The sequence below is a fragment of the Pristiophorus japonicus genome, chromosome 1 (genome assembly GCF_044704955.1).
Source record: "Pristiophorus japonicus isolate sPriJap1 chromosome 1, sPriJap1.hap1, whole genome shotgun sequence".
Classification (NCBI taxonomy): domain Eukaryota; kingdom Metazoa; phylum Chordata; class Chondrichthyes; family Pristiophoridae; genus Pristiophorus; species Pristiophorus japonicus.
Genome location: NC_091977.1, coordinates 333,577,465 through 333,603,914, shown reverse-complemented (window position 1 = coordinate 333,603,914; position 26,450 = coordinate 333,577,465). Strand labels below are relative to the sequence as shown.

General features: G+C 41.4%; 1 protein-coding gene across 1 annotated transcript in view; it reads left to right on the top strand.

The window, feature by feature from the left end:
• Window positions 1–1,109: 1,109 nt before the first annotated feature.
• epdr1 (ependymin related 1) overlaps window positions 1,110–26,450 on the top strand; it is a 28,386-nt gene continuing 3,045 nt past the window's right edge. The window contains exons 1-2 of the mRNA XM_070889343.1: window positions 1,110–1,492; window positions 24,035–24,243. Coding sequence (XP_070745444.1) covers window positions 1,245–1,492; window positions 24,035–24,243 — 457 coding nt within the window. The 5' untranslated portion in view covers window positions 1,110–1,244. The remainder of the gene's footprint in view (window positions 1,493–24,034; window positions 24,244–26,450) is intronic.

Here is a 26,450-nt window from a genome sequence, read left to right as displayed (position 1 = left end):
AAGAAGTAGGTTTTAAGAAGTGTCATAATACATAGACAGCTGGAAGCACGGCTGAAACATCGGCCACATCCTGTGAACAAGTAATAAAAAAATGTAAAAGATCACATTATCCATCAACGAACACCACCAAAAAACAAATTAACTGGTCATTCATCTCATTGCTGTTTGTGGGGTCATGCTGTGTGCAAACTGGCAACCATATTTGCCTACAACAGTGACTACACTTCAAAAGTAATTTATTGGCTCTCGAATGCTTTGGCACATCCTGAGGACATGAAAGATGTTATATAAATGTAAGTTCTTTGTTATTTATACTTCAATAGCAAAAGTTATGCCAATTTGAGCAATCGAGCTGATTGCAGAAGCAATTCTCTGCAAGTTGAGGATATAGGAAGTGCCATTACTAACTAGCAGGAGGATGTAAATATAAAGTGACACATTTACATTGGTGTTTATTTACATAGAATAACATAGAATATACAGCACAAAAACAGGCCATTCAGCCCAACTCATCTATGCTGGTATTTATGTTCCACACGAGTCTCCTCCCATTCCATCTGCCTCATCTCAGCCTTTCAGCATATCTTTCCGTTCCCTTTTCTCTCATGTACTTGTCTAGTTTCCTTTTTAAAGCATCTAAACTATTTGCCTCAACCACTTCTTTGGTAGCGATTTCCACATTCTAACCACTCTCTGAGTTTCTCCTTATTTGCCTATTGGATTTATTAGTAACTATCTTGTATTTATGGCCATTAGTGTTGCTTTCTCCTACAAGTGGAACCAGTCTCTCCACATGAGAATGAATAAAAGAAACATTATATAACAATTGTTAACGTAATGGAGAGAAAAGTAATAGCAGAATATTACTTTGAATTAAACTACAAGGACAGGAGGACACTAGTTGAAAATGGTCCAAGGTGCATTTAAGACTAATGGCAGAAAATCCCTCTGCACACAGGTGATTAGAAATAATTGGATGATGCATTGGGGGAAGTTACTGGATGGATGGATGAAATTAACCTTCTCCATCATGTAGTCACCTCACGCAGGATGCACCGCGTGTGTATGTTGTTGGTGGCCAGATGTGTGCTGGACGCTCTGTATCTGCGGGCTGCCCTTTGCCCCCGCCATACACGGGACTGATCACGTGCGGCCCGCTGCAGGTCGTGGCGGTGACGCATGTCACACGGGACAGCCGTTAGCTTTGGAATCATTTCGAACAATCGAATATAACGGTCAGGCAGATGGCGCATGCAGGTTCGGTCTCGGCGCGGCTTCTGCCGCTGCTCTGGTGCTGCCTCGTCCCCGGCTTCTGTATTCCCCGACCCACCCTGCAGCCCAAGCCGTGCCAGGCCCCCGAGCAATGGGAAGGCCGGGCCGTCGTGTACGACCACAACACCGGCAGGAACAGCAGGGTGCTGATCTCGTACGACGGGCAGAACCAACGCGTCCGGGTCCTGGAGGAGAGGAAGGGCCACATCCCTTGCAAAAAGTAGGTGCTCGCAGCGCGGTCACAGCGCGCCGCTGCCTGATGCTTTTATTTCGCTGGCCCGGTGTCGATTATTCGGGCCCCTGAATCGGCCCACCTGGTCCAACACCCTCGGAAAGTCCAGAGCGGCCATCGGGCTAGGGCCACCCCACCCCTACGGGGCGGCTCTGGACAAGAGGCCGCCTCACTTTACACACCGTTGTAGCGAGTCTACAGCACAGAAACTGTCTATTCGGCCCAACTGCTCCATGCTGGTGTTAATGCTCCATACCAGCCTCCTCCGATCCTACTTCATCTCACCCTATCAATGTAACCCTTTCTCTATTGTGTTTATCTAGCTTCCACTTAAATGCATCTATGCTATTCGCCTCAACCATTCCCTCTGGGAGCGAGTTGCATATTCTCACCACTCTCGGTAATGAAGTTTCTCCCTAATTCCCTATTGGATTTATTACACATCTCCCCCCACACCAGCTCGTATTATCATTACAGGACAGGAAGGCCATTTGCTCCACCCTCCCAAAGCAGCCCTACAGTCCTCTCAGGGCAGCATCCAATTTTTCTTAAATTATTCTAGTTTTCTTTTGCCCTACTGAAGGAAAACGATCTGATATCAAGCCTAACATGACCGTTTGTCAGTTTGGACCTGTGACCTCTCATCCTAGTTTAATTTAAAGCAATATTCTGGATTTACCATATCCATTCCCTTAACAATTTTGTATACCTCTAAGATCACCTCACAGAATCTTCCTCTTCATCCTGAAAAACCCAAATTTCTCCACACTTTCCTCAACTTATTCCATAGAATTATGTGTGTGACCTTCCCTTTGCCCTAGTTTATTTTGACATTGAAGAGAGCTTGGGAACAACAAAATTGATCTCCCTTGTGAGACGTGAGGGCTGATCTGATGGGTACATGGTGTGTAGAGGATGTTTCTTTGGCGAATGACCATACAGTAGGTACTTCTCCTTGCATGTTGCGTTCCCCCAAGCAATGCTGAGGGGTGCCAAAGTTGTGAGATGATGATGTGCTCTTCAGAGCCAATAGAAATTTTAGATCTACTGTTGATCTCTGATCTCTTCCCTGATTAACTATCCACAATAATGACTTAAGAATGTCCAGCTAACGTTCCAGGTTGCTGCCAGACAGTGTTTGGGCACATGCTTCCAAGTAGGAGCCATAGATCAGGTTGGCTGGCCTTTGTCACATCAGGATTTCCACCAGTGAGGCTTAGCTATGGAGTATGCATTCCTCAAGCTATAAGGCTATCCAGATTTTAGGATGGACTTCCCAATGAGTTTAGTACCACAAACAACAAATGATTCTACCAATGAAAGCACCGAATAAGTTCAATGCATGTGGCTAAAATCTTATGGGGATCTGGGAGGAGAATAAAAGAAAATAAAAACAATTTCTTGAACATAGAAATAGAAGGAAAACCTTAAGCGATGTATGTATCTGTATTCCCAGATCTCTGTTTCTCTACCCCATTTAGCTTCTTAAAATTCCAAGGAATAATGACCTTATTCTCCTACCAAATGAACCGCCTTGCATTTAACTCTTGAATTTCATTTTCCATTTATCCATCCACATTGCATTTTCCTGTATTTTGGTGTTCTTTATATTGTTAGCTAATCTACTCCTGTTAAATCCAAGGAAGAGGCATATAAATTGGCCAGAAAAAGCAGCAAACCTGAGGACTGGGAGAAATTTAGAATTCAGCAGAGGAGGACAAAGGATTTAATTAGGAGGGGGAAAATAGAGTATGAGAGGAAGCTTGCTGGGAACATAAAAACTGATTGCAAAAGCTTCTATAAATACGTGAAGAGAAAAAGATTAGTGAAGACAAACGTAGGTCTCTTGCAGTCAGAATCAGGTGAATTTATAATGGGGAACAAAGAAATGGCAGATGAATTGAACATATACTTTGGTTCTGTCTTCATGAAGGAAGACACAAATAACCTTCCGGAAATACTAGGGGACCGAGGGTCTAGTGAGAAGGAGGAATTGAAGGAAATCCGTATTAGGTGGGAAATTGAGTTAGGGAAATTGATGGGATTGAATGCCGATAAATCCCTGGTGCCTGATAGTCTGCATCCCAAAGTACTTAAGAAAGTGGCCCGAGAAATAGTGGATGCATTGGCGATCATTTTCCAACAGTCTATTGACTCTGGATCAGTCCCTATGGACTGGAGGGTAGCTAATGTAACACCACTTTTTAAAACAGGAGGGAGAGAGAAAATGGGTAATTATAGACCGGTTAGCCTGACATCAATAGTGGGGAAAATGTTGGAATCAATTATTAAAGATCAGCCATGATCTTATTGAATGGCGGAGCAGGCTCGAGGGGCTAGATGGCCTACTCCTGTTCCTAATTCTTATGTTCTTATAAAATAGCAGCGCATTTGGAAAGCAGTGACAGGATCGGTCCAAGTCAGCATGGATTTATGAAGGGAAAATCATGCTTGACAAATCTTCTAGAATTTTTTGAGGATGTAACTAGTAGAATGGACAGGGGCGAACCAGTGGATGTGGTGTATTTGGACTTTCAAAAGGCTTTTGACAAGGTCCCACACGAGATTGGTGTGCAAAGTTAAAGCACATGGTATTGGGGGTAATGTACTGACGTGGATAGAGAACTGGTTGGTAGACAGGAAGCAGAGAGTCCGGATAAACGGGTCCTTTTCAGACTGGCAGGCAGTGACTAGTGGGTTGCTGCAGGGCTCAATGCTGGGACCCCAGCTATTTACAATATACATTAATGATTTAGATGAAGGAATTGAGTGTAATATCTCCAAGTTTGCAGATGACACTAAGCTGGGTGGTGGTGTGAGCTGTAAGGAGGATGCTAAGAGGCTGCAGGGTGACTTGGACAGGCTAGGTGAGTGGGCAAATGCGTGGCAGATGCAGTATAATGTGGATAAATGTGACGTTATCCACTTTGGTGGCAAAAACACGAAGGCAGAATATTATCTGAATGGCAGCAGATTAGGAAAAGGGGCGGTGGAACGAGACCTGGGTGTCATGGTACATCAGTCATTGAAAGTTGGCATGCAGGTACAGCAGGCGGTGAAGAAGGCAAATGGTATGTTGGCCTTCATAGCTAGGGGATTTGAGTATAGGAGCAGGGAGGTCTTACTGCAGTTGTACAGGGCCTTGGTGAGGCCTCACCTGGAATATTGTATTCAGTTTTGGTCTCCTAATCTGAGGAAGGACGTTCTTGCTATTGAGGGAGTGCAGCGAATGTTCACCAGACTGATTCCAGGGATGGCAGGACTGACAACTGAGGAGAGATTGGATCGACTGGGCCTTTATTCACTGGAGTTTAGAAGGATGAGAGGGGATCTCATAGAAACATATAAAATTCAGATGGGACTGGACAGGTTAGATGCAGGAAGAATGTTCCCGATGTTGGGGAAGTCCAGAACCAGGGGACACAGTCTAAGGATAAGGGGTAAGCGATTTAGGACTGAGATGAGGAGAAACTTCTTCACTCAGAGTTGTTAACCTGTGGATTTCTCTACTGCAGAGAGTTATTGATGCCAGTTCATTGGATATATTCAAGAGGGAGTTAGATATGGCCCTTACGGCTAAAGGGATCAAGGGGTATGGAGAGAAAGCAGGAAAGGAATACAGAGGTGAATGATCAGCCATGATCTTATTGAATGATGGTGCAAACTTGAAGGGCCGAATGGCCTACTCCTGCACCTATTTTCTATGTTTCTACTCTTCTCTTTCCCCACCCCCACTCAAAAAAAAAAAAAAAAAAAAAATTGGTGTAATCTGTGAATTTCAACATAAGGACATAAGAAATAAGAGGAGGAGAAGGCCATACGGCCCCTTGAGCCTGCTCTGCCATTCAATAAGATCAAGGCTGATCTGATCTTGGCCTCAACTCCACTTTCCTGCCTGTTCCTCATAACCCTTGACTCCCCTATAGTTCAAGAATCTGTCTATCTCAGCCTTGAATATATTCAATGACTCAGCTGAGACTGCTCTATGTGGTCGAGATTTCCAATGATTCACGAACCTCTGAGAGAAGAAATTCCTCCTCGTCTCCTTCTTAAATGGGCAACCCCTTGTTCTGAAACTGTCCCCTAGTTCTAGATTCTCACGTGAGGGGAAACATCCTTTAGCATCTACCCTGTCAAGCCCCCTCAGAATCTTGTATGTTTCAATAAGATCACCTCTCATTCTCCTGAACTCCAATGAGTACTGGCCCAACCTGCTCAATCTTTCCTCATAAGACGACCCCTTCATCTCGGGAATCAACCTAATGAATCTTCTCTGAACTGCCTCCAATGCAATACCTCTAATTACTGATTCCAAATCATTTATGTTTATGATGAATAATATTGGTGCCAGCACAGATCACTGCAGGACACCACTTCTTACTTTCTGCCAGTCGACAAACTTCCTTTAACTCCAATGTTCTGTATTATAGCCATATTTCATGAAATCCATTCTGCTATCTGGCCCTTGACTCTGCACACCCTGACCTTTGTCATGAATCACTTATGCGGCACCTTTATTGTGAAGGCCTACTGAAAGTCCATGCATACCACATCCACTGCATAGCCTTTATCTACTCTTTGGGACTTCAATGGGCCAGATTTTCGGCTTTCGGGCTTTTTCAGCGAAAGCGGTAGCGATACGTGAAACTTACCGTTGGTGCTGCGCTACCGTTTTTAGCCCGAACTTTCGGCCTTTGCGTCTGCACCAGGGGCGCATCGATAAGGCGAGCGTTGCACAAGTGTTTGCGACGCAAAAAGGTGAGTTTTGCCAAATTTAGTCTGGGGCCGGGAGCGCTGCGAGAGAGGCCTTGGGAGGAGGGGTGGTGGGGGGGGGGGGGGGGTGAAATTCCAAAAACATTTACAAGACCCTTATCTATCAAATCGCTGAGAAAAAAAAAAGTAAAAAATAAAAACTTTAACTTACCTTTTTTTGCAGGTTTCATGCTTCCCACTGCTGGCAGGGCTGCACCGACAGGTTGCCATTACAGAGACGTGGTTGCAAGGTGACCAGGACTGGGAACTAAATATTCAGGGGTATTTGATAATTCAGAAAGACAGACAGACAGACAAAAAGGAAAAGGAGGTGGGCTAGCTCTTTTGATAAAGGATGGAATCAATGCAATAGTGAGAAACGATATTGGCTCAAATGATCAGGATGTTGAAACAATTTGGGTGGAGGGCAGAGAAACCCAAGGCAAAAATCAAAAAGGGCCACTTTACAGCAGAATTCTAAAGGATCAAAGTGTGTTAAAAAGACAAGCCTGAAGGCTCTGTGCCTCAATGCGAGGAGTATTCGGAATAAGGTGGACAAATTAGCTGCGCAGATAGCAGTTAACGGATCCGATGTGATTGGCATCACGGAGACATGGCTCCAGGGGGACCAAGGCTGGGAACTCAATATCCAAGGGTATTCAGCATTTAGGAAGGATAGACAGAAAGGAAAAGGAGGCGGGGTGGCGTTGCTGGTTAGAGGAAGTTAATGCGATTGTAAGGAAGGACATTAGCTTGAATGATGTGGAATCGGTATGGGTGGAGCTGCGGAATACCAAAGGGCAGAAAACGCTAGTGGGAGTTGTGTACAGGCCACCAAATAGTAGTAGTGAGGTTGGGGACAGCATCAAACAAGAAATAAGGGATGTGTGCAATAAAGGTACACAGTAATCATGGGTGATTTTAATCTACATATTGATTGTGCTAACCTAACTGGTAGCAATGCGATGGAGGAGGATTTCCTGGAGTGTATTAGGGACGGTTTTCTAGACCAATATGAGGATTTCCTGGCCATCCTAGACTGGGTGATGTGTAATGAGAATGGACTAATTAGCAATCTTGTTGTGCGAGGCCCCTTGGGGAAGAGTGACCATAATATGGTAGAATTCTTTATTAAGTTGGAGAGTGACACAGTTAATTGAGAAACGAGGGTCCTGAATTTAAGGAAAGGTAACTTTGATGGTATGAAGCGCGAATTGGCTAGATTAGACCGGCAAATGATACTTAAAGGGTTGATGGTGGATAGGCAATGGCAAACCTTTTAAAGATCATATGGACAAACTTCAACAATTGTACACCCTTGTCTGGAGTAAAAGTAAAACGGGGAAGGTGGCTCAACCGTGGCGAACAAGGGAAATTAAGGATAGTGTTAAATCCAAGGAAGAGGCATACAAATTAGCCAGAAAAAGTAGCAAGCCGGAGGACTGGGAGAAATTTAGAATACAGTAGAGGAGGACAAAGGTTTAATTAAGAGGGGGGAAATGGAGTACGAGAGGAAAAATGCTGGAAACACAAAAACTGACTGCAAAATCTTCTATAGATATGTGAAGAGAAAAAGATTAGTAAAGACAAATGTAGGTCCCTTGCAGTCGGATTCGGTGATTTTATAATGGAGAACAAAGAACTGGCAGACCAATTGATACTTTGATTCTGTCTTCACAAAGGAAGACACAAATAACCTTCTAGATGTACTAGGGGGACTAAAGGTCGAGTGAGAAGGAGGAACTGAAGGATATCCTTACTTGGTGGGAAATTGTGTTTGGGAAGTTGACAGGATTGAAGGCCGATAAATCCCCAGGGCCTGATAGTCGATATCCCAGAGCACTTAAGGAAGTGGCCCTAGAAATAGTTGATGCATTGGTGATAATTTTCCCAACAGTCTATTGACTCTGGATCAGTTCCTATGGACTGGAGGGTTGCTAATGTAACACCACTTTTTAAAAAAGGAGGGAGAGAGAAAATGGGTAATTGTTAGCCTGATATCAGTAGTGGGGAAAATGTTGGAATCAATCATTAAGGATGAAATAGCAGCGCATTTGGAAAGTAGTGATAGGATTGGTCCAAGTCAGCATGGATTTATGAAGGGAAAATCATGCTTGACAAATCTTCTGGAATTTTTTGAGGATGTAACTAGTAGAGTGGACAGGGGAGATCCAGTGGATGTGGTGTATTTGGACTTTCAAAAAGCTTTTGACAAGGTCCCACATGAGATTGGTGTGCAAAGTTAAAGCACATGTTATTGGGGGTAATGTACTGACGTGGGTAGAGAACTGGTTGGCAGACAGGAAGCAGAGAGTCCGGATAAACGGGTCCTTTTCAGAATGGCAGGCAGCGACTAGTGGAGTGCCACAGGGCTCAGTGCTGGGACCCCAGCTCTTTTCAATATATATTAATGATTTAGATAATTGAATTGAGTGTAATATCTCCAAGTTTGCAGATGACACTAAACTGGGTGGTGGTGTGAGCTGTGAGGAGGATGCTAAGAGGTTGCAGGGTGACTTGGACAGGATAGGTGAGTGGGCAAATACATGGCAGATGCAGTATAATGTGGATAAATGTGAGGTTATCCACTTTGGGGGGCAAAAACACGAAGGCAGAATATCATCTGAATGGCGGCAGATTAGGAAAAAGGGAGGTGCAGCAAGACCTGGGTGTCGTGGTTCATCAGTCATTGGAATGCAGGTACAGCAGGTGGTAAAGAAGGCACATGGTATGTTGGCCTTCATAGCAAGGGGATTTGAATATAGGAGCAGGGAAGTCTTACTGCAGTTGTACAGGGCCTTGGTGAAGCTCCACCTGGAATATTGTGTTCAGTTTTGATCTCCTAATCTGAGGAAGGACGTTCTTGCTATTGAGGGAGTGCAGCGAAAGTTCACCAGACTGATTCCAGGAATGGCTGGACTGACATATGAGGAGAGACTGGATCAACTGGGCCTGTATTCACTGGAGTTTAGAAGGATGAGAGGGGATCTCATAGAAACATAAAATTCAGACGGGACTGGACAGGTTAGATGCAGAAAGAATGTTCCCGATGTTGGGGAAGTCCAGAACCAGGGGACACAGTCTTAGGATAAGGGGCAGGCCATTTAGGACTGAGTTGAGGAGAAACTTCTTCACTCAGAGTTGTTAACCTGTGGAATTCCCTGCCGCAGAAAGTTGTTGATGCCAGTTCATTGGATATATTCAAGAGGGAGTTACATATGGCCCTTCCTGCTTTCTCCCCGTACTCCTTTAGCTGCAACGGGGTACTGAAGGAATGATCAGCCATGATCTTATTGAATGGTGATGCAGGCTCGAAGGGCCGGATGGCCTACCCCTGCACCTATTTTCTATGTTTCTATAATAAGGGGAAAAAGTCACTGGTGGGTGTAGTCTATAGGCTCCCTAACAGTAGCAACTCTGTTGGTCAGAGTAAAAAAACAAGAAATAGTGGGGGCTTGTAAAAATGCAACAGCAATAATCATGGGTGATTTTAATCTCCATATTGATTGGACAAATCAAATTGGTCAGGGTAGCCTTGAGGAAGAGTTCATAGAGTGCATAAGGGACGGGTTCTTTGAGCAATACGTAACGGAACAAACCAGGGGCAAGCTATCTTAGATCTGGTCCTGTGTAATGAGACAGGATTAATAAACAATCTCCTAGTAAAGGATCTCCTTGGAATGAGTGATCATAGCATGGTTGAATTTCAAATACAGACGGAGGGTGAGAAAGTTGGATCTCAAACCAGCGTACTAAGCTTAAATAAAGGAGACTACAAAGGTATGAGGGCAGAGTTGGCTAAGGTGGACTGGGAAAATAGATTAAAGTGTAGGACGGTTGATGAACAGTGGCATACATTTAAGGATATATTTCACAACTCTCAAGAAAAATATATTCCAGTGAGGAGGAAAGGGTGTAAAAGAAAAGGTAGCCATCCGTGGAAATAAAGAATGGTATCCATTTAAAAACAAGGGCAAACAAAGTGGCCAAAGCTACTGGGAGGACAGAAGATTGGGAAGCTTTTAAAAGCCAACAAAGAATGACTTAAAAATGATTAAGGGAAGATAGACTATGAAAATAAACTAGCATGAAATATAAAAACAGATCGCAAGAGTTTCTTCAGGTATATAAAAAGGAAAAGAGTGGCTAAAGTAAATGTTGGTCCCTTGGAGGATGAAACCGGGGAATTAGTGATGGGAAGCATGGAGATGGCAGAAATTCTGAATAAATATTTTGTATCAGTCTTTACGGTAGAGGACACTAAAAATATCCCAACAATGGATAGTCAAGGGGCTATAGGGGGGGGAGGAACTTACCACAATCACTAAGGAGGTGGTACTCAGTAGGATATTGGGACTGCAGGGATAAATCCCCTGGACCCGATGGCTTGCATCCTAGGGTCTTAAGAGAAGTAGCGGCAGGGATAGTGAATGCATTGGTTGTAATTTATCAAAATACCCTGGATTCTGGGGAGGTCCCAGCAGATTGGAAAACTGCAAATGTAATGCCCCTATTTAAAAAAGGAGGCAGACAAAAAGCAGGAAACTATAGACCAGTTAGCTTAACATCTGGTTGGGAAAATGTTGGAGTCCATCTTTGATTGTTAAAGAAGCAGTAGCAGGATATTTGGAAAAGCATAATTCAGTCAGGCAGAGTCAGCATGGATTTATGAAGGGGAAGTATGTTTGACAAATTTGCTGGAATTCTTTGAGGATGTAATGAACAGAGTGGATAAAGGGGAACCAGTGGATGTGGTGTATTTGGACTTCCAGAAGGCATTTGATAAGGTGCCACATAAAAGGTTACTGCACAAGATAAAAGTTCACGGGGTTGGGGGTAATATATTAGCATGGATAGAGGATTGGCTAATTAACAGAAAACAGAGAGTCGGGATAAATGGTTCATTCTCTGGTTGGCAATCAGTAACTAGTGGGGTACTGCAGGGATCAGTGCTGGGACCCCAACTATTTACAATCTATATTAACGACTTGGATGAAGGGACCGAGTGTAATGTAGCCAAGTTTGCTGAAGCTACAAAGATGTGAGGAGGACACAAAATCTGCAAAAGGACATAGACAGGCTAAGTGAGTGGGCAAAAATTTGGCAGATGGGGTATAATGGAAAGTGTGAGGTTATGCACTTTGACAGAAAAAAAATCGAAGAGCAAGTTATTTAAATGGAGAAAACTTGCATAGTGCTGCAGTACAGCGGGACCTGGGGGTCTTGGTGCATGAAACACAAAAGGTTAATATGCAGGAATGCCAATGGAATCTTGGCCTTTATTGCAAAGGGGATGGAGTATAAAAGCAGGGAAGTCTGCTACAGTTATAAAGGGTATTGGTGAGGCAGCAACTGGAATACTGTGTACAGCTTTGGTTTCCATATTTAAGAAAGGCTATACTTGCTTTGGAGGCAGTTCAGAGAAGGTTCACTAGGTTGATTCCAGAGTTGAGGGGTTACCTTATGAGGAAAGGTTGAGAAGGTTGGGCCTCTACTCATTGGACTTCAGAAGAATGAGAGGTGATCTTATTGAAATGTATAAGATTGAGGGTGATGCAGAGAGGATGTTTCCACTGACTGGGGAGACTAGAACTAGGGGGCATAATCTTAGAATAAGGGGCTGCCCATTTAAAACTGAGATGAGGAGGAATTTCTTCTGAGAGTTGTAAATCTGTGGAATTCGCTGCCTTAGAGAGCTGTGGAAGCTGGGTCATTAAATTTAAGACAGAGATAGACAGTTTCTTAACCAATAAGGGATTATGGGGAGCAGGCAGGGAAGTGGACCTGAGTGCATGATCAGATTAGTCATGATTTTATTAAATGGCGGAGCAGGCTCAAGGGGCCTACTCCTCTCCTTATTTGTTATGTTTGACCTGTCGCTATTCTGGATGTACGGTTCGGGAGAGAGCTGAAAGTCCGACGCAAACGCAATCTGCATCATTGCACATCGGCGCACCTCCATCCAGCGATACTTGGAAGCGTCGCCGCAAACAGGTACCTGAGGATCCCGCCCGGGCTTTGTGACAGGGTTTTCGCCGTGGAGGATCAAATCACGGCGCAAATCCGGTTTCAAATTTCTCGAAAATCCGGCCCAATGAGTTTGGTTAAACATGACCTTCCTATTAGAAAATCATGATATCTTTATTATTTTTTACCACTAACTGGTCTATAATTCCTTGGGTTATTTGTATCTCTTTATGAAAATTACATTTGCTGTTTGCCAATCCTCTAGCCCTATTTATATTCTTATTGAATTTTTATATAAGGATAATAGTGCCTCTGCTATTGCCTCCTTAGTTTCTTGGAATATCTGTTGGTTCATCAATCATACATTTTTAATTGCAAATCAAATTCTAAGTTTTAATTTTTTCCTAACCCCATAAAAATGAAGTAACCTATTTTTAAATTTCTAAAAAAATATATATTTCATCATTTGAAAGAAAGTGTTGGTCCTACTTATTCACAGTATCCCGAAACTACAGAAAATACCTTAAGGTATTGCACCAGGCACTCGTTAATTTGCAAAATCTGCATAAGTTTACCAATACAATATGAAAGTAATGCCTCTTTGTTATCAGCTGTAATTAATTGCCTGTGTGGGAAATACAAAATGCTTCTACATTCCGTTCTGTTTATGAACCCATGCCCCTACGCTTAAATAAAGCACTACATGATATTTGAACTGACCACAGGTTACAAGACAATCCACTCGGGTTTCATCCATTAATCTTATCCATCTGTTTTTCCACCAGTCTTTGTTTAGTCTGTGTTTTCATATTTAGAATTCTCTTGTCCATCTGTCTCGTACCTCCACATCCTTCCGACAGTTCAAGACTAGCTTCTGTAACCCTAGAACTTAACTGAATGTCCAAATGTTCTTGATAGAAAATAGCTTCAAATAAATTTAATTTAGGTTTTATAGTTGTTATTCCTATAGCAAAAATGCACCTTATTAGCCTTTCTTTCGCAATGGAACCTAAACACGTTAGGCAGATCAAATACAAATAGTCCACCAGATTTTTAACCCATTCTGCTATGAAATTCTGATTAAAAATTACAAAATAGTGGCCTAGAAATTGTGAGAAAAATAATGGCGAGTTCACGGCGTCCATTATTATTAGTGCGTTTTTTTTTTAAATAGCAATTTGTGGCGAGGAAGAGATACGCAATGAGTTGTGAATCTCCAAAACTTGCGCTGCTCTGCTGTTAGCCTCGCAAAAGCAAGAGCTCACCGTCAATCTCCCCATGACTTGAGAAATTGCTGGATTAGCGCCGTAAATACAAATTAATCTCGCTACAGACATATAGGGCTGATATTTCATCATGTAAGGACCCTGTTAATGACATGATCCATGCTCCTCATGAAACTGAACCTTGGAGGCCCAGAAAGGGAACAATTAAACTGACATCTTACTCCTGCAAGGAGTAAATTGTTTTCCTCGAGTCTTTTTGATTTTAAGTTTTTTTTTTTCTTTTTCTTGGTCTCTTTTTACTCTCCCAATCCAATCTTTCTTTCCCTTGCTTTATTTTGCTTCCTGTATCTAATTTGACTTTAATTCACTTTATTTCCTTCTCTGTTCACTTTGTTTCTTTTGCTATCATTAATTTTAATTGGTTAAGGAGATAGACTATTGTGCATGACATTCATGAGGTGCCAGATGCCCCATTGACATTGACACACCATTATCAATTTGCATTTGCAGCAATTTGTGGCACAGAAGTATGACCTGAAGGATGAGGGAAAAATGTACTGCGGTTGCCACAAGATGCGCCACTCCGGCAATTTCTGAGCCATTGTACATTTCTAGAATTAAGTTGCAGTAAAGGTGAAGGAAATCACACACAAATTGAAACAATCCTTTTCCTCGGTAAACCGATTGGTTTGTTGTATGTTTAGAGATGGAATACCGTAGCCTGTTTGAACATAGGAACGTTAGGAGCATGAGTAGGCCATTCAGACCCTCTAGCCGTTTCGCCATTCAATTAGATCATGACTTATCCACAGCTCAACTCCATTTTCCCACTGTTGCTCCATATTCTTTGATACCCTTACCTAACAAAAATCTATATCTCTCTCATTCTTGAAAGCTTCAATTGGCCTAGCATCCACAGCCTTTTGGGAGAGAGTTCAAAATTTCTACAACCTTTTTATGTGAAAAATTGCTTCCCGATTTTGCTCTTAAATGGTCTAGTTCTAATTTTAAGATTATGTCCCCATCTTCTGGAATCCCCCACCAGAGGAAATAGTTTCTCCATATCTGCCCTATGAAATCCTTTTAACATTTTAAACACCTCGATCAGATCATCCCTCCTATACTCAAGGAATACAAACCAAGTTTATACAACCTGTCCTCATAATTTAACCCTCTAAGCCCTGGTATCATTCTGATGAATCTGCGCTGCACCTCCTTCAAAACCAATATATCCTTCCTAAGGTGGGACGCGCAAAACTGAATGCTGTACGGTGGTCAAGGCTATATACAAATGGTATGTTGGCATTTATTATAAGAGTAAAGACGTCTGAATAATTATATAGAGCCTTGGTGCAACCACACCTAGAGTATTGTGTACAGTTTTGGACTCATTACCTAAGGAAGGATATACTTGCTATAGAGGGAGTGCAACAAAAGTTCATCAGACTGATTCCTGGGATGGGGGGATTGTGCTATGAGGAGAGATTGCGTAGATGAGGCCTATATTCTCTCGAGTTTAGTGGAATGAGAGGTGATCTCATTGAAACATACAAAATTCTTAGAGGTCTTGACAGGGTAGATGGCAGGGAGGATGTTTCCCCTGGCTGGTGAGTCTAGAACCAGGGGTCACAATCTCAGAATAAAGGGTTGGCCTTTTAGGACTGAGATGAAAATAATTTTTTTTTCAGTCGGAGGATTGTAAATCTTTGGAATTCTCTACCCCCAGAGGGCTGTGGAAGCTCAGTCGTTAAGTATATTCAAGACAGAGATCGATAGGTTTTTGGATATTAAGGGAATCAAGGGGTATAGGACTATTGCAGACAAGTGGAGTTGAGGTAGAAGATCAGCCATGATCTCATTGAATGGCGGAGTAGGCTCGAGGGACAAATGACCTACCCCTGCTCCTAAGCTTATGCTCTTAAGGCTCTATACAACTGTGGCATAACTTCCTCTTCTTTGTATTCCATCCCCCTTAAGGTAAAGACCAACATTCCATTAGCCTTTTCGATTGCTGTTTGTATCCGTCTACTGGATTTTAATGATTTGTGTACTTAAACTCCCAAATCTCTTTGCCCACCCCCCCCCCCACCTCGCAGTTCCTAGTTTCTCACCAGTTAGAAAATATTCCGATGTATCTTTCTTGAGTCCAAAGTGGATGACCTCATGCTTGCCCACATTGAACTCTAATTGCCATAGTTTTACCATCTCACTTAATCTGTATGTCCCTTTGTAACCTCCTTGTCCCATCTGCATTACTTGCTGTCCCTCCTAACTTGGTGTAATCCACAAATTTGGATATACAACTCTATTCCTTCATCCAACTTATTAATAAATATGGTGGAAAGTTAAGGCCCCAGAACAAATCCCTGAGAAACCCCACTTGTCACATCCTGCCAATGAAGTACCTACCCTTTATCTCCACTCTCTCTCCTTCCTCTTGTGAAAAGGCTACCTCCAATTCTCATTGTTACTAATAATCTTGTGTGAAACCTTATTGAATGTTGTCTGGAAGTCCATTCATAGTCCCTTACCTACCTTATTAAATTCAACTAGATTAGTCAGATATGACTTACCCTCAGGAATTCTCCCAAATGTCAGATTCTAGTATCCTCCCACAACTGGCGTTAAACTGATAGGCTGTAGTTATCTGGTTTCTCTCTCCCACCCTTATTAAATAATGGAGTGACATTAACAGATTTCCAATCTAATGGCAAAACTCCTAAATAAAGGGAGCTTTGAAAATTTATGATGATGTTTCTGCAACTCCCCAACTTACTTTTAAAATCCTGAGGTGGAAACCATCAAGTCCTGGAGATTTATCTATTTTAAATCCCATTATTTTCTCCATTTTCATTTTGTTACTTACATGGAATACAATAAGTTTATCCCCCTTATTTATTTTTAGTTTCCCTTTTATCTCTGGTATTTTATCCTCTTTTTATCTACTGTGAAAATGGATACAAAGTACTTGTTTGATAAATCTGCTATTGTCTTGTCTATTACAGTATCACCTGTGCCTGTCTTTAATGGCCCACATCTTCCTTAGTCACTCTCTAGCTCTTAATATATTGATAATTTTTGCCTTTAAGCCTTTATATTATTTGCAAATAATTTTTCATACTCCCTTTTTGCAGCTCTTAATTTTTTTTGCCCCTTTGTTTTCCATGTTTCTCCCAGTCTGTGAGATTACCACTTTTCTTGGCATTTGTGTAAGCTATTTCCTTTAGTTTTACAAGCAGTATTAAAACTAAGGGGCCATTTTCCTCCTCCTAACTCCCTATGTGAAGCAGTTTCTAGGGCATTAAAATGAGAAAATTGGAGTGGAGATCCATAACGAAGTCTGTGCTCCCTTTGCAGAGGCATTCCTGGCATGTCCGGGAAGTTCCCACCTGAAATAGATGGGAGCATACAAATTTTATATTGCTGATGTGGGAGTGATGACCTGCATCTCGTTATTTTCTGGGATTTCAGTCCAACAATTGTCATAGAAGCGAAGTGGCCAGAGAAAGCGGGCATTGGATGTTGCCGGCTCGTCCCTTCAGATCAAAGGTTTTGAACATTTTCTGTGAACTTTTGCAATAAAGTAAGTTTAAAATTTATTTAGGCCCTCTAGCTGCTGTTCTGTTGGATCTGGGCTGAGAATCTGCGAGAGAGCTATTCTTCTGGCTCGCTAGCACTTCCAGGATTTTCCACCAGAATTGGCCTCAGCTGTGTTCAAAATAGGTGATAATGACAGCATAATTTGATATATTATTCATCATTATGATCCTAATAACACTGGATAAGAGGGAATGCAAGTATGTTATTAGTGCCCACCATTGCTAATGTGGGCAGGTGGAAATCTAATATTTAAATCAATCGATTACATCCCTGGAGTCTTAAGGACCCTTGTTTTCAGCTGCCCAAGAAGCGGCTGGCTCTGCAGCAATGTTTTTTTCTCCCCCAGCCCAATATCTGCATCCTGGTGCTGGTGAGAATCCTGCTGGGAGCATGCTAAAATCATTCAAGTGAGGCTGATCCCCAAAAATTCACTGGGTTCAGCACTATGTCAAACAGATGGACATAAGTCTCAGATATGGTAGATTGTGCCAATGTGGAAAATCCTGTCTAAACTCTGTACAGTATTAAAGACATGGGTCAATCTGTCAGTCCTCTACAATGATGAATGTGGCTAGCGAAGCAGCAAAATTTGCTAGAGCATGAGCAAAGTCTCCGTGTTTTTGCCAGGAACTCTAGCAGATGCAGCTATACTTCAGCATTGGGGTCTCTTCTGTGGATCACTCCCAAATGCTGTCTTGAGTTGTGTTCTTTGTACTCTGATGTAGAAATAGTTAACCATTACTGAATGAGGGTTGCTGGAGGATGCATTGTGTGTGGGATACATGACTTGCCCCTCTGGCATTTGTCATTTCTAACGATCTTTGTGTCCACAGCCGCCAGGGTCAAATTCATACGATATTTATCCTTGCCCTAACATCCTCTTATGCAGCTAAATATAAAAAAATGAGCACTTTTTAATCTTGATTTACATATTTAGCCTTTGTATGGCACTAAAGCAGCTCCAGGCTAGTATTCATACCTTTTGGTACTTCGTGGCAGAGCAACCCAATGCAAAAAGACCCAAGACACACTTTTCTAGCTTTCATTATCTAGTCCTTCCATAGTGTGATTTCCAGTTCCTTTGCCTAGCCCCTGGTGCGAGCCACATATGTTATGATGCTGTGTGCTGGAGAGCACCTATTTACTCCAGCACCAGACAAGAAGATACATTAAGGTTGACCTGAACAGTGTTTACAACATTATGCCAAGGTGAAAGCACATTCTGCAAAGATGTTTTTACATGATCACGTCTGATAATCGAGATTGTAATGGGATTAATATGCCTCAAAAAAATGAGATTTTCAAGTATAAACAATAATACAGTAAAGGATATGCTCACTTAAATAACTTGCATTGTTTTTGTATTATCTGGAGGCACTGACTTGGATGCAGCAATATAGCTTTTTAGGATGATTCTGACTAGATTCATCTTGATCATGGTTGCAAATGATTATAAATCCGGTTGCCTACCACAAGGAGATATCACGAATTGCATAACCCAAGATTTATTTCTACATTGTAGACAACAAAGTTAAAACTGAGATGAGGAGAAATTTCTTCTCCTGAGGGTTGTGAATCTGTGGAATTCGCTGCCTCAGAGCTGTGGAAGCTGGGACATTGAATAAATTTAAGACAGAAATAGATAGTTTCTTAAACGATAAAGGGTTATGGGGAGCGGGCAGGGAAGTGGACCCGAGTCCATGATCGGATCAGCCATGATCGTATTAAATGGTGGAGCAGGCTTGAGGGACCGTATGGTCTACTGCTGCTATTTCTTATGTTCTTATAATGCATATTGTTTTGAATTTGCATCAGTGTTGAATTTTTTTACTACATTATTGATTAGTCAGTATTAGAAGCCATTCTAGTTTATTTTGAGTGTGGGGGGGGGAACCACGTTCAGAAGGACAATGATTAAAAATATCCTTTTTGTTTCCTACCTGTCGGTAAAGACCCTTGGCTGATTCACATCAAAGACAAACACGATACCTATTTTTGTCATGTTTTTAGCAGCATGGGGTAATCTAAAAATGCTGTGACCTTTTTCCTTTGCAGTGGAAAACTTTCAACAATGACAATGTTATATTTTTGTACCAATATTATTTTCAGTCTTGCCCTTCTTGGTACTGTTTTGTAACATGTCCTTGAAAGAAAAGAGATGAAAAAAATCATTGTCCATGTCAGTCATGGAGGATCATTGAAAGCTTATTTGAAGAAAAACATTCATGCTGAAATAGGCAAGCATGCCTGGGGTGGAGTTTTGATGTCTACACGATTGTAGCAACATCTTGTCTTTAATAGATTTTTGTGCCTAATGGTTGAAAATATCTAGTCTGGGGTAGAGTAATTGATTTTCCCAGAAGCCTCCTATCAAGCAACAACTTGCATTCATATAGCTCCTTTAATGTTGGAAAATGTCTAAAGACACTTCACAGGAGCATAATCAGCTGAAAACGGACACCAAACCAAAAAAGGAGATACTCAAAGCTTGGTCAAAGAGGTAGGTTTTAAGGAGGGTTTTAAGGAGGGTCTTAAAGGAAAGGGAGAGCTTGGGACCTAGATGGCTGAAGGCACAGATGCCAGTGGAATGGGACAAGGGGATGGGTGATGCATTGGAGGCCAGAATTGGAATGCGGAGTGCTTGGAGGGTTGTAGGGCTGGAGGAGGTTACAGAGATAGAGAGGCAAGACCATGGAGGGATTTGAACACAAGGACAAGAATTTTAAAATCTAGGTATGGTGAACCATGAACCAATGTAGGTCAGCGAACACAGGGGTGATGGGTGAACGGGACTTATTGCAGGTTAGAATATGTGTAGCAGAATTTTGGATGAGCTCAAGTTGGAGGATAGGAGACGGGCAAGGAAAGCATTGGAATGGTTGAGTCTGGAGATAACAAAAGCATAGATGTAGGTTTCAGCGGTGGTTGAGCTGAGGCAGGGGAAAAGATGGGTGATGTTACAGTGGTTAGAAGTAGGTGTTATTTGTGATGGAGAGATTATGGGGTGGAAGCTCAGTTCAGGGTCAAATAAGATGCCGAGGTTGCATTCAATCTGAGACTGGACGGGAGAGGGATGCAATTGGTGGCAAGCTTTTGTGGCGGCGGTTAAAGACAATGGGCTAGATTTTCCACTTCACATCGCCCATTTATGGCCCAAAACTGACCTCTATCGCCCATTTTGAGCAAAAAGTGGAAACTAGGCCCAAAATATCGCCCGAAAAACAGGTGCCTACGTTTCCACTTTAATCGCCAAGAAGATAGCCAAAATTATAGCCCACACAAGGTCCATCCCAAGTTTCAGCATCTAGCATGCACTTCGCTGGGCTGATGCAAGGCCCAAAAGAGTGCTGAGAAATAGTTGCTTTTTCTGGGCCTCGGAGAAGGAAAATGGGCACTACGGCCGCCATTTTGACTTTAATTAGAGAGCTAGTTGTACTCAAAATATTGGGACAGGTATTATAAATAGGTATTATGTTATTTTTAGTAAATAGGTTTTATATAATAGAATTTACTGAGCTGTAATTTTTCATATAGGTATTACGTTATTTTTAGTAACTAGGTTTTATATAACAGAATTTTGTATATTGAATTTATTAAATAGCTTTTACATAATGAAGTTATTTACTGATATTGTTGGTGCCTATCAAACTGACTAGTAAACAGCATATAGAGTACAGAGAGTGCATAGTACAGTGATTAGATACTGTTGAGAGATTATTAAAATCACACATCAGCACTCTACACACAGCTCCATTTGACAGGTGACTGAAGCTCTTTACGCTCGTGGAGGGACTTCATGAGCTTCACAATGACCAGGGAGGCACAGACCGTGAGTACTTTTCAGTTTCCATAGAATAGCAGACTTCCCCAAGGTGCAGGGAGCAATATACTGTATGCACATTGCCCTCAAAGCACCCTGAAATAATGCGGAGGTCTTTCGTAACAGAAAGGGGTTCCACTCGCTAAATGTGAACATTTCAGATGTTGATTTACAGTTGGGGTTGATCAATAGTTTCAATTGCTTGGTGTGTCTAGGTCTTGCCTGCAATGGCCTATCATCAGAATTTATGCTTATTTTATAAAGTTTAGTGTTACTGAAATGTTACTAAAGTACTCGTATATTAAAAGAATAAATAAATATGGAATAACATCTGTATAGTTGATAACTAATGTAACTAAGAGAGAAGACACACAATTTATTGGATTAAAGAAAAAAAAATTTATTAACAAAAACAAGAAAAAAAAATTTATTAACAAAAACTAAAATTAAAATTGAAAAACTATCCCTCCAACCCCCCGCACCAACCCTCAAATACACACAAATCTTAACAGTTAACAATTTACAATTAACCTTTAACAACTAACAAAAGTAACAAAACAGGAACAAGAACAAGTGAACAAACTTTGAGAAAAAACGGCCCCCACCCTACCTGCGGCGACGTTTCCCTCCAGGTCCAGTCCCACCCCGTGTTCATACCCGACCCGCCCGTTTTGGTCTACACAGACCGACACCAAGACGTTGTGCAGAGTGGGGACGGCAAGACTTCCTGCCGTGGTGACAGAGCGGAAGCCTGAAGCTCCACTTCCAAGTCAGGAGGAACTGTGTGCTCCGTACTCGCTTGCATACTTGCTTGCATACTTGGGGTCTCACTGCGAGCAGACACGACACCTTGGAGTGCAGCGCCATGTCCAGCCAGCAACGCATGCCGTAGGGCATTGGTTGTAGCTGTCTGCTGCCGAATGGCCTCCAAGGTCTCCCTTGCAGTCTGTGCTTGCTCAGAAGACCAATTGGAGAAGTTCGTGCAGACCTCAATCCAGGATGCTGGAAACTGGCTCCAGTTCGCAGAGAATCCCGCGAACCCCTGGATAAGGTCGTGACCAGTTGCGACCGTCTCCCTGCACAGGGAAATCAAGCTCTCTGTCTGGCCCTCCATGGTAGGCGATTGTTCGCCACGCTGACCGGACCTCCGTGGCGTCGGCGTTTACAGAATGACGCACCTTGGCGTCGCCACCTGCACACCGCTTGGTCCCGGTGCTTCTTCCATCTCAATCGAGATGGCCGCAGGTTGTTCCGCCCCCCCCCCCACAAAAAAAATCTCATCATCCTCCTGCTCGTCCTCCGCCGTCTCAACCTCCTGCGAGCTGCTTGAGGGGTCTATTACATTTTGAGATGTCTCTGTTACCGAGCACTGCTCAACGGACACTTGACCTTAGAAAGATGAATAAAATTTCTAAACAAGTCATAACAATACACATCAATATATTTCACTATCAATATTTCAATAACCCAAAACATTGCAATACTTTTCAAAACCACATATGCACAAGGGTTCATCAGGGTTAACATAGCCTCATTCATAGATCAGACTACATCTAAATTATTAATTGAATTATAATTGCATAACATTAAATGCATAACTACGATATTTTTCGTATGTATTTAGTAATGTTTGATACATTGCACATTTCCTATTACTCACCAGACTCAAGGGTGGGCTCGGCCACGCCACGAGTCGTGACCGAATGGCTTTCAGGCCCCACCAAGGCCACTGCAAGCTCCTCGTACGAATTAAATGTGTGCACTGTTGGGGAGCTTCCATCCGTCCTCCTTTGCTCCGCGCGGTTCATACTGATCTTTTTCTGTAAATGATAATTTAACATTGCACGGCATAAGCTACTGTACTTGACAATAAACATTGAAGACTGATTTAAATGTTCAATTATTACATAACATTGTAGTGCATTTGAATAATTTTAAATCTAATTATAAACAGCAAGTAAATTAAATATGACTTTTAAATATATTTTAAATATTAAAATGCAACTTACTCTGGTAGCTGCATATGAATAATTTTTAATACTATAACATGCAACTTAGTATTAGGATGAATAAATGTAATTAATGGAATTTTATTTTTAATTTAATGTTTTTAAATTAATGTTATTCCTTCACATTATAAATAAATAACTGAGGATTTTGTTTGCAATTTATAAACATCAAGTAAATAATACATAATTTATAAACATGAAGCAAATAATACATATGTGATTTTAAATATGACTTGTAAATATGATTTTAAAGACATATAAAATCACACTTACTCTGACAGCTGCCAGCAGGCTGTTCCATCTCTTACAGCACTGATCAGCTGTCCGCACCTCATTTGATGCCGATGTGACGACATCGGCAATCTCCAGCCACATCCGTCTTTTGGCACGGGGTGGAGGTTTCCCAAGGCCATCCTGTGTCAAGTCCTCCCACCTTGTAGAAACCATGTTTACAAGGGTCTCGTTGGCCTCTTCACTAAAGGCTTTTGCCCTTTGCCTCTCCATCTCCCTTGTTTTTGGTGTTTCCATTGTTGATAAAGCAAATTAGCAAAATAGCAACTACTTCCTCACTGCTTCCTTGATGCCTCTCCTCTCTCACCCGCTCTGTGCGACCCTCCCTGTCCTCCTGAGCATGTGCAATGACCCATGAACTCTCCAAACACGGCAAAAAAAATCGCCCCCCCAAAAAAATCCCACACATGCGCACAATAGCATTGCTAGGGAAGCTTTTTGTTTGGACTTCCATTTGACTTCCTCTTTTTTTTGGGGCGATCATGAGATCGCTGAGAAATCAGATCGCCCATTTGACATCGCTGGGGTAAGGCTGAGTGGAAAATCGCAAATAAAAATGGGCCTTATGCCGGCAATCAGCACGGGCGATACATCACACATCGCTGGAATAAGGTCTATTTTTTGGGGGCCTTAGCCACCTAGTGGAAAGTCTAGCCCAATGGCTTTGATCTTCCTCCTGTTTAATTGGAGGAAATTGCAACTCAACCAGGACTGGATGTTGGACAGCTAGACTGTCAGCAGGCCGAGAGGTATTAGAGCAGAATCATAGAATCTTATATAAATGGTGCTATATAAATGCAAGTTCTTTCTTTACTCAGTGACAAAGGTCTTGTGATATTCTATTTTACTTTTTTGTTCCTTCTAGATTTTATGAATACATATATCTGTTTAAAAATCCAGTCGTTTTCAAGATTGAGCAAGTGACAAAGCAGTGCTCCAAACTACCTCTCATTCAGCCATGGGACCCATATGATATTCCTAACAACTCTACCTATGAAGATCAATACAACATCGGTGGGCCAGGAGACCAGATTGAGGTCCAAGAGTGGTCAGACAGAAAACCTGCTCGTAAATGTAAGGAGCATGCTATGTGTACAGTTGCAATAAAGTGTTATGGCTCAATCTGTTTGAGACACTAGCAGTATAAAAGTTAAGTTCTGTATTTCTTTGAGCCACAATGTAATCTTGTATCACCTAGCAGGCACGCATTGAATTGGTTTAACACAATATTGTTGTCTGATGTAATCCCTATGGGGATGCTGTTATCAGTCTCATCACTGTTAGAAAATTCTAAAAATATCAAGACAATATTTATATCCTGTTGAAATCAAAGGGTTTTCCAAAAGTCAGCACATAAATTCTAATAAATAAATAAAAGAGGGGGAAAAGGTGGATAGTTATAATCTGAAACTTTATTTTCTATGAGGGTGGATATTGATAACTTGAAATGCCTTACAAATAACCTGTATGTTTCCATTGAATGGGCTATTGACAGCTGCAATAATATCTGTCTTTCAAATTTCAGAAATTTTTACTACGGTAATGACTTGAAATGAGACTTGTATTTACATCACATATTCAAACCACTTGAGCATATAATGCATTGTTTAAATGTTGGGTGTAGCAGTCATTTCAAATTCAGTTTATACTATCTTGTGTACATACAGCAGAATCTTTCAATCATTAATGGCAGTCACTTTGAATTTAATCACACTTGGAGTCTGTTTCGGTCTCGTCTGAATTAGCCCCAAAATTTATTTTTTTAATGTAAAATGATCAATGTCTAAAATAGAGGTTATTTAAAGATTTTCACGGTTAACTATAGTAGTAATTTAATGTTGCACTATGATGAGTATAAATTATATAGTATGGACTATTAAAATTAATTGGGGTTATCTCTTGCATATTCACTAGAGATTAAGGAATAGCTGGGACTGCTATTAAGTCAATCAAACCATACGTTTTGCAGCCTTGGACATTACTCACAAACATTGCTTGTTTTGCATTGTATTATTTTGCAAAGTTTTGTTTACCCGTCAAGCTATATCACTGACATTAAGGTTGACGATTATTGCAGTGTGGTGCTATATCACGGGACATGTAAACGGGGCGACAAATAAACAAACAATGCCTGGGAGCATGTCCAAGGTATAACACTCTCTCGGGCCAAGAAATTCAACTTGCACCCAAAATGGGTGCAAAGTCGGTGAAGTGATGGCTCAAAATGTTAGTGAAGAAATAGAGCTTTAAAATAATCCAAGTTTAAGTTTTCCAAGTTAGCCTAAATGATCAGTATAAATGCTTTGCTCCAGTCAGTGTCTCTTTCGTATCTACAGATCTGTATGACCTTTTCAGAATGTTTGATGTCCAGTCATGTTGATACTTACTTGTTTTCCTCCAGCACAATCCTTGGCACTAGAAAGTCAAATAGTTTCATGGAATTCTCTTTGATGGTAAAAGTTTACAGATCAGAATGTAACCGTTGCATGGTCTGTGCATGTGTACATGGGCCAAAGCATCCAAAATATAAATGAGAAACCTAGACCTTATTAGAAAATCTACTTCAAAATATATTACTAGATCTCCTTTCTATCTCCCTGCTCCTTCGAGATGTCCTGAAAATGCAAGTGCACTAAAAGATAATTTGAATCAGCATGCAATCAAAATGTTTTCCATTTAGCTGTTGGCAAGAAGCTAGACATGTCTATTCAAAGTTGATTTGGATTTTAAACCTTGTACTTAGCTGCACGAATATCCAATCCATTGTGTAAATACCCAAAACTACACAAACTATTTGATTTTTTTTTAGAGATGATAATTCACATTAATATTATGCAAATATTCACATTTATTCTGCTTTGAGGTTTTGAGTGATTTAAAAATGTAACCAGACCTTTTGCTCATTAAGACATTGGGAGTAAAATTGTGCAGCTGTGGAAGCAAAGTTTGTTTAGGATCTGCAGTGTTGGGAATTGAGACTCCCTCAGGAGGAATTCCTAATTTTAGAGTGAATGTTGAAATTAGAAATGGTTCTATTCTGAACAATATTTTTATTCTATAAAAAAAAATGTGCTAACATAATGTATGGTAAGATGCATTTTATGACTGACTCTGACACGGTACCTCCTAGAAATTGAATAGTTGCCAAACCACACTGGGGTTGAACTGGCAGGAAGTCTGCTGATGTAGTGGTTAAGGTGCTTGCTTCAAATGTCTTCAGCCATATTTCCAAGTAGTTGCTAGAAAACCACTTGTTTCCCATTGCATCAATTGGTTAATTC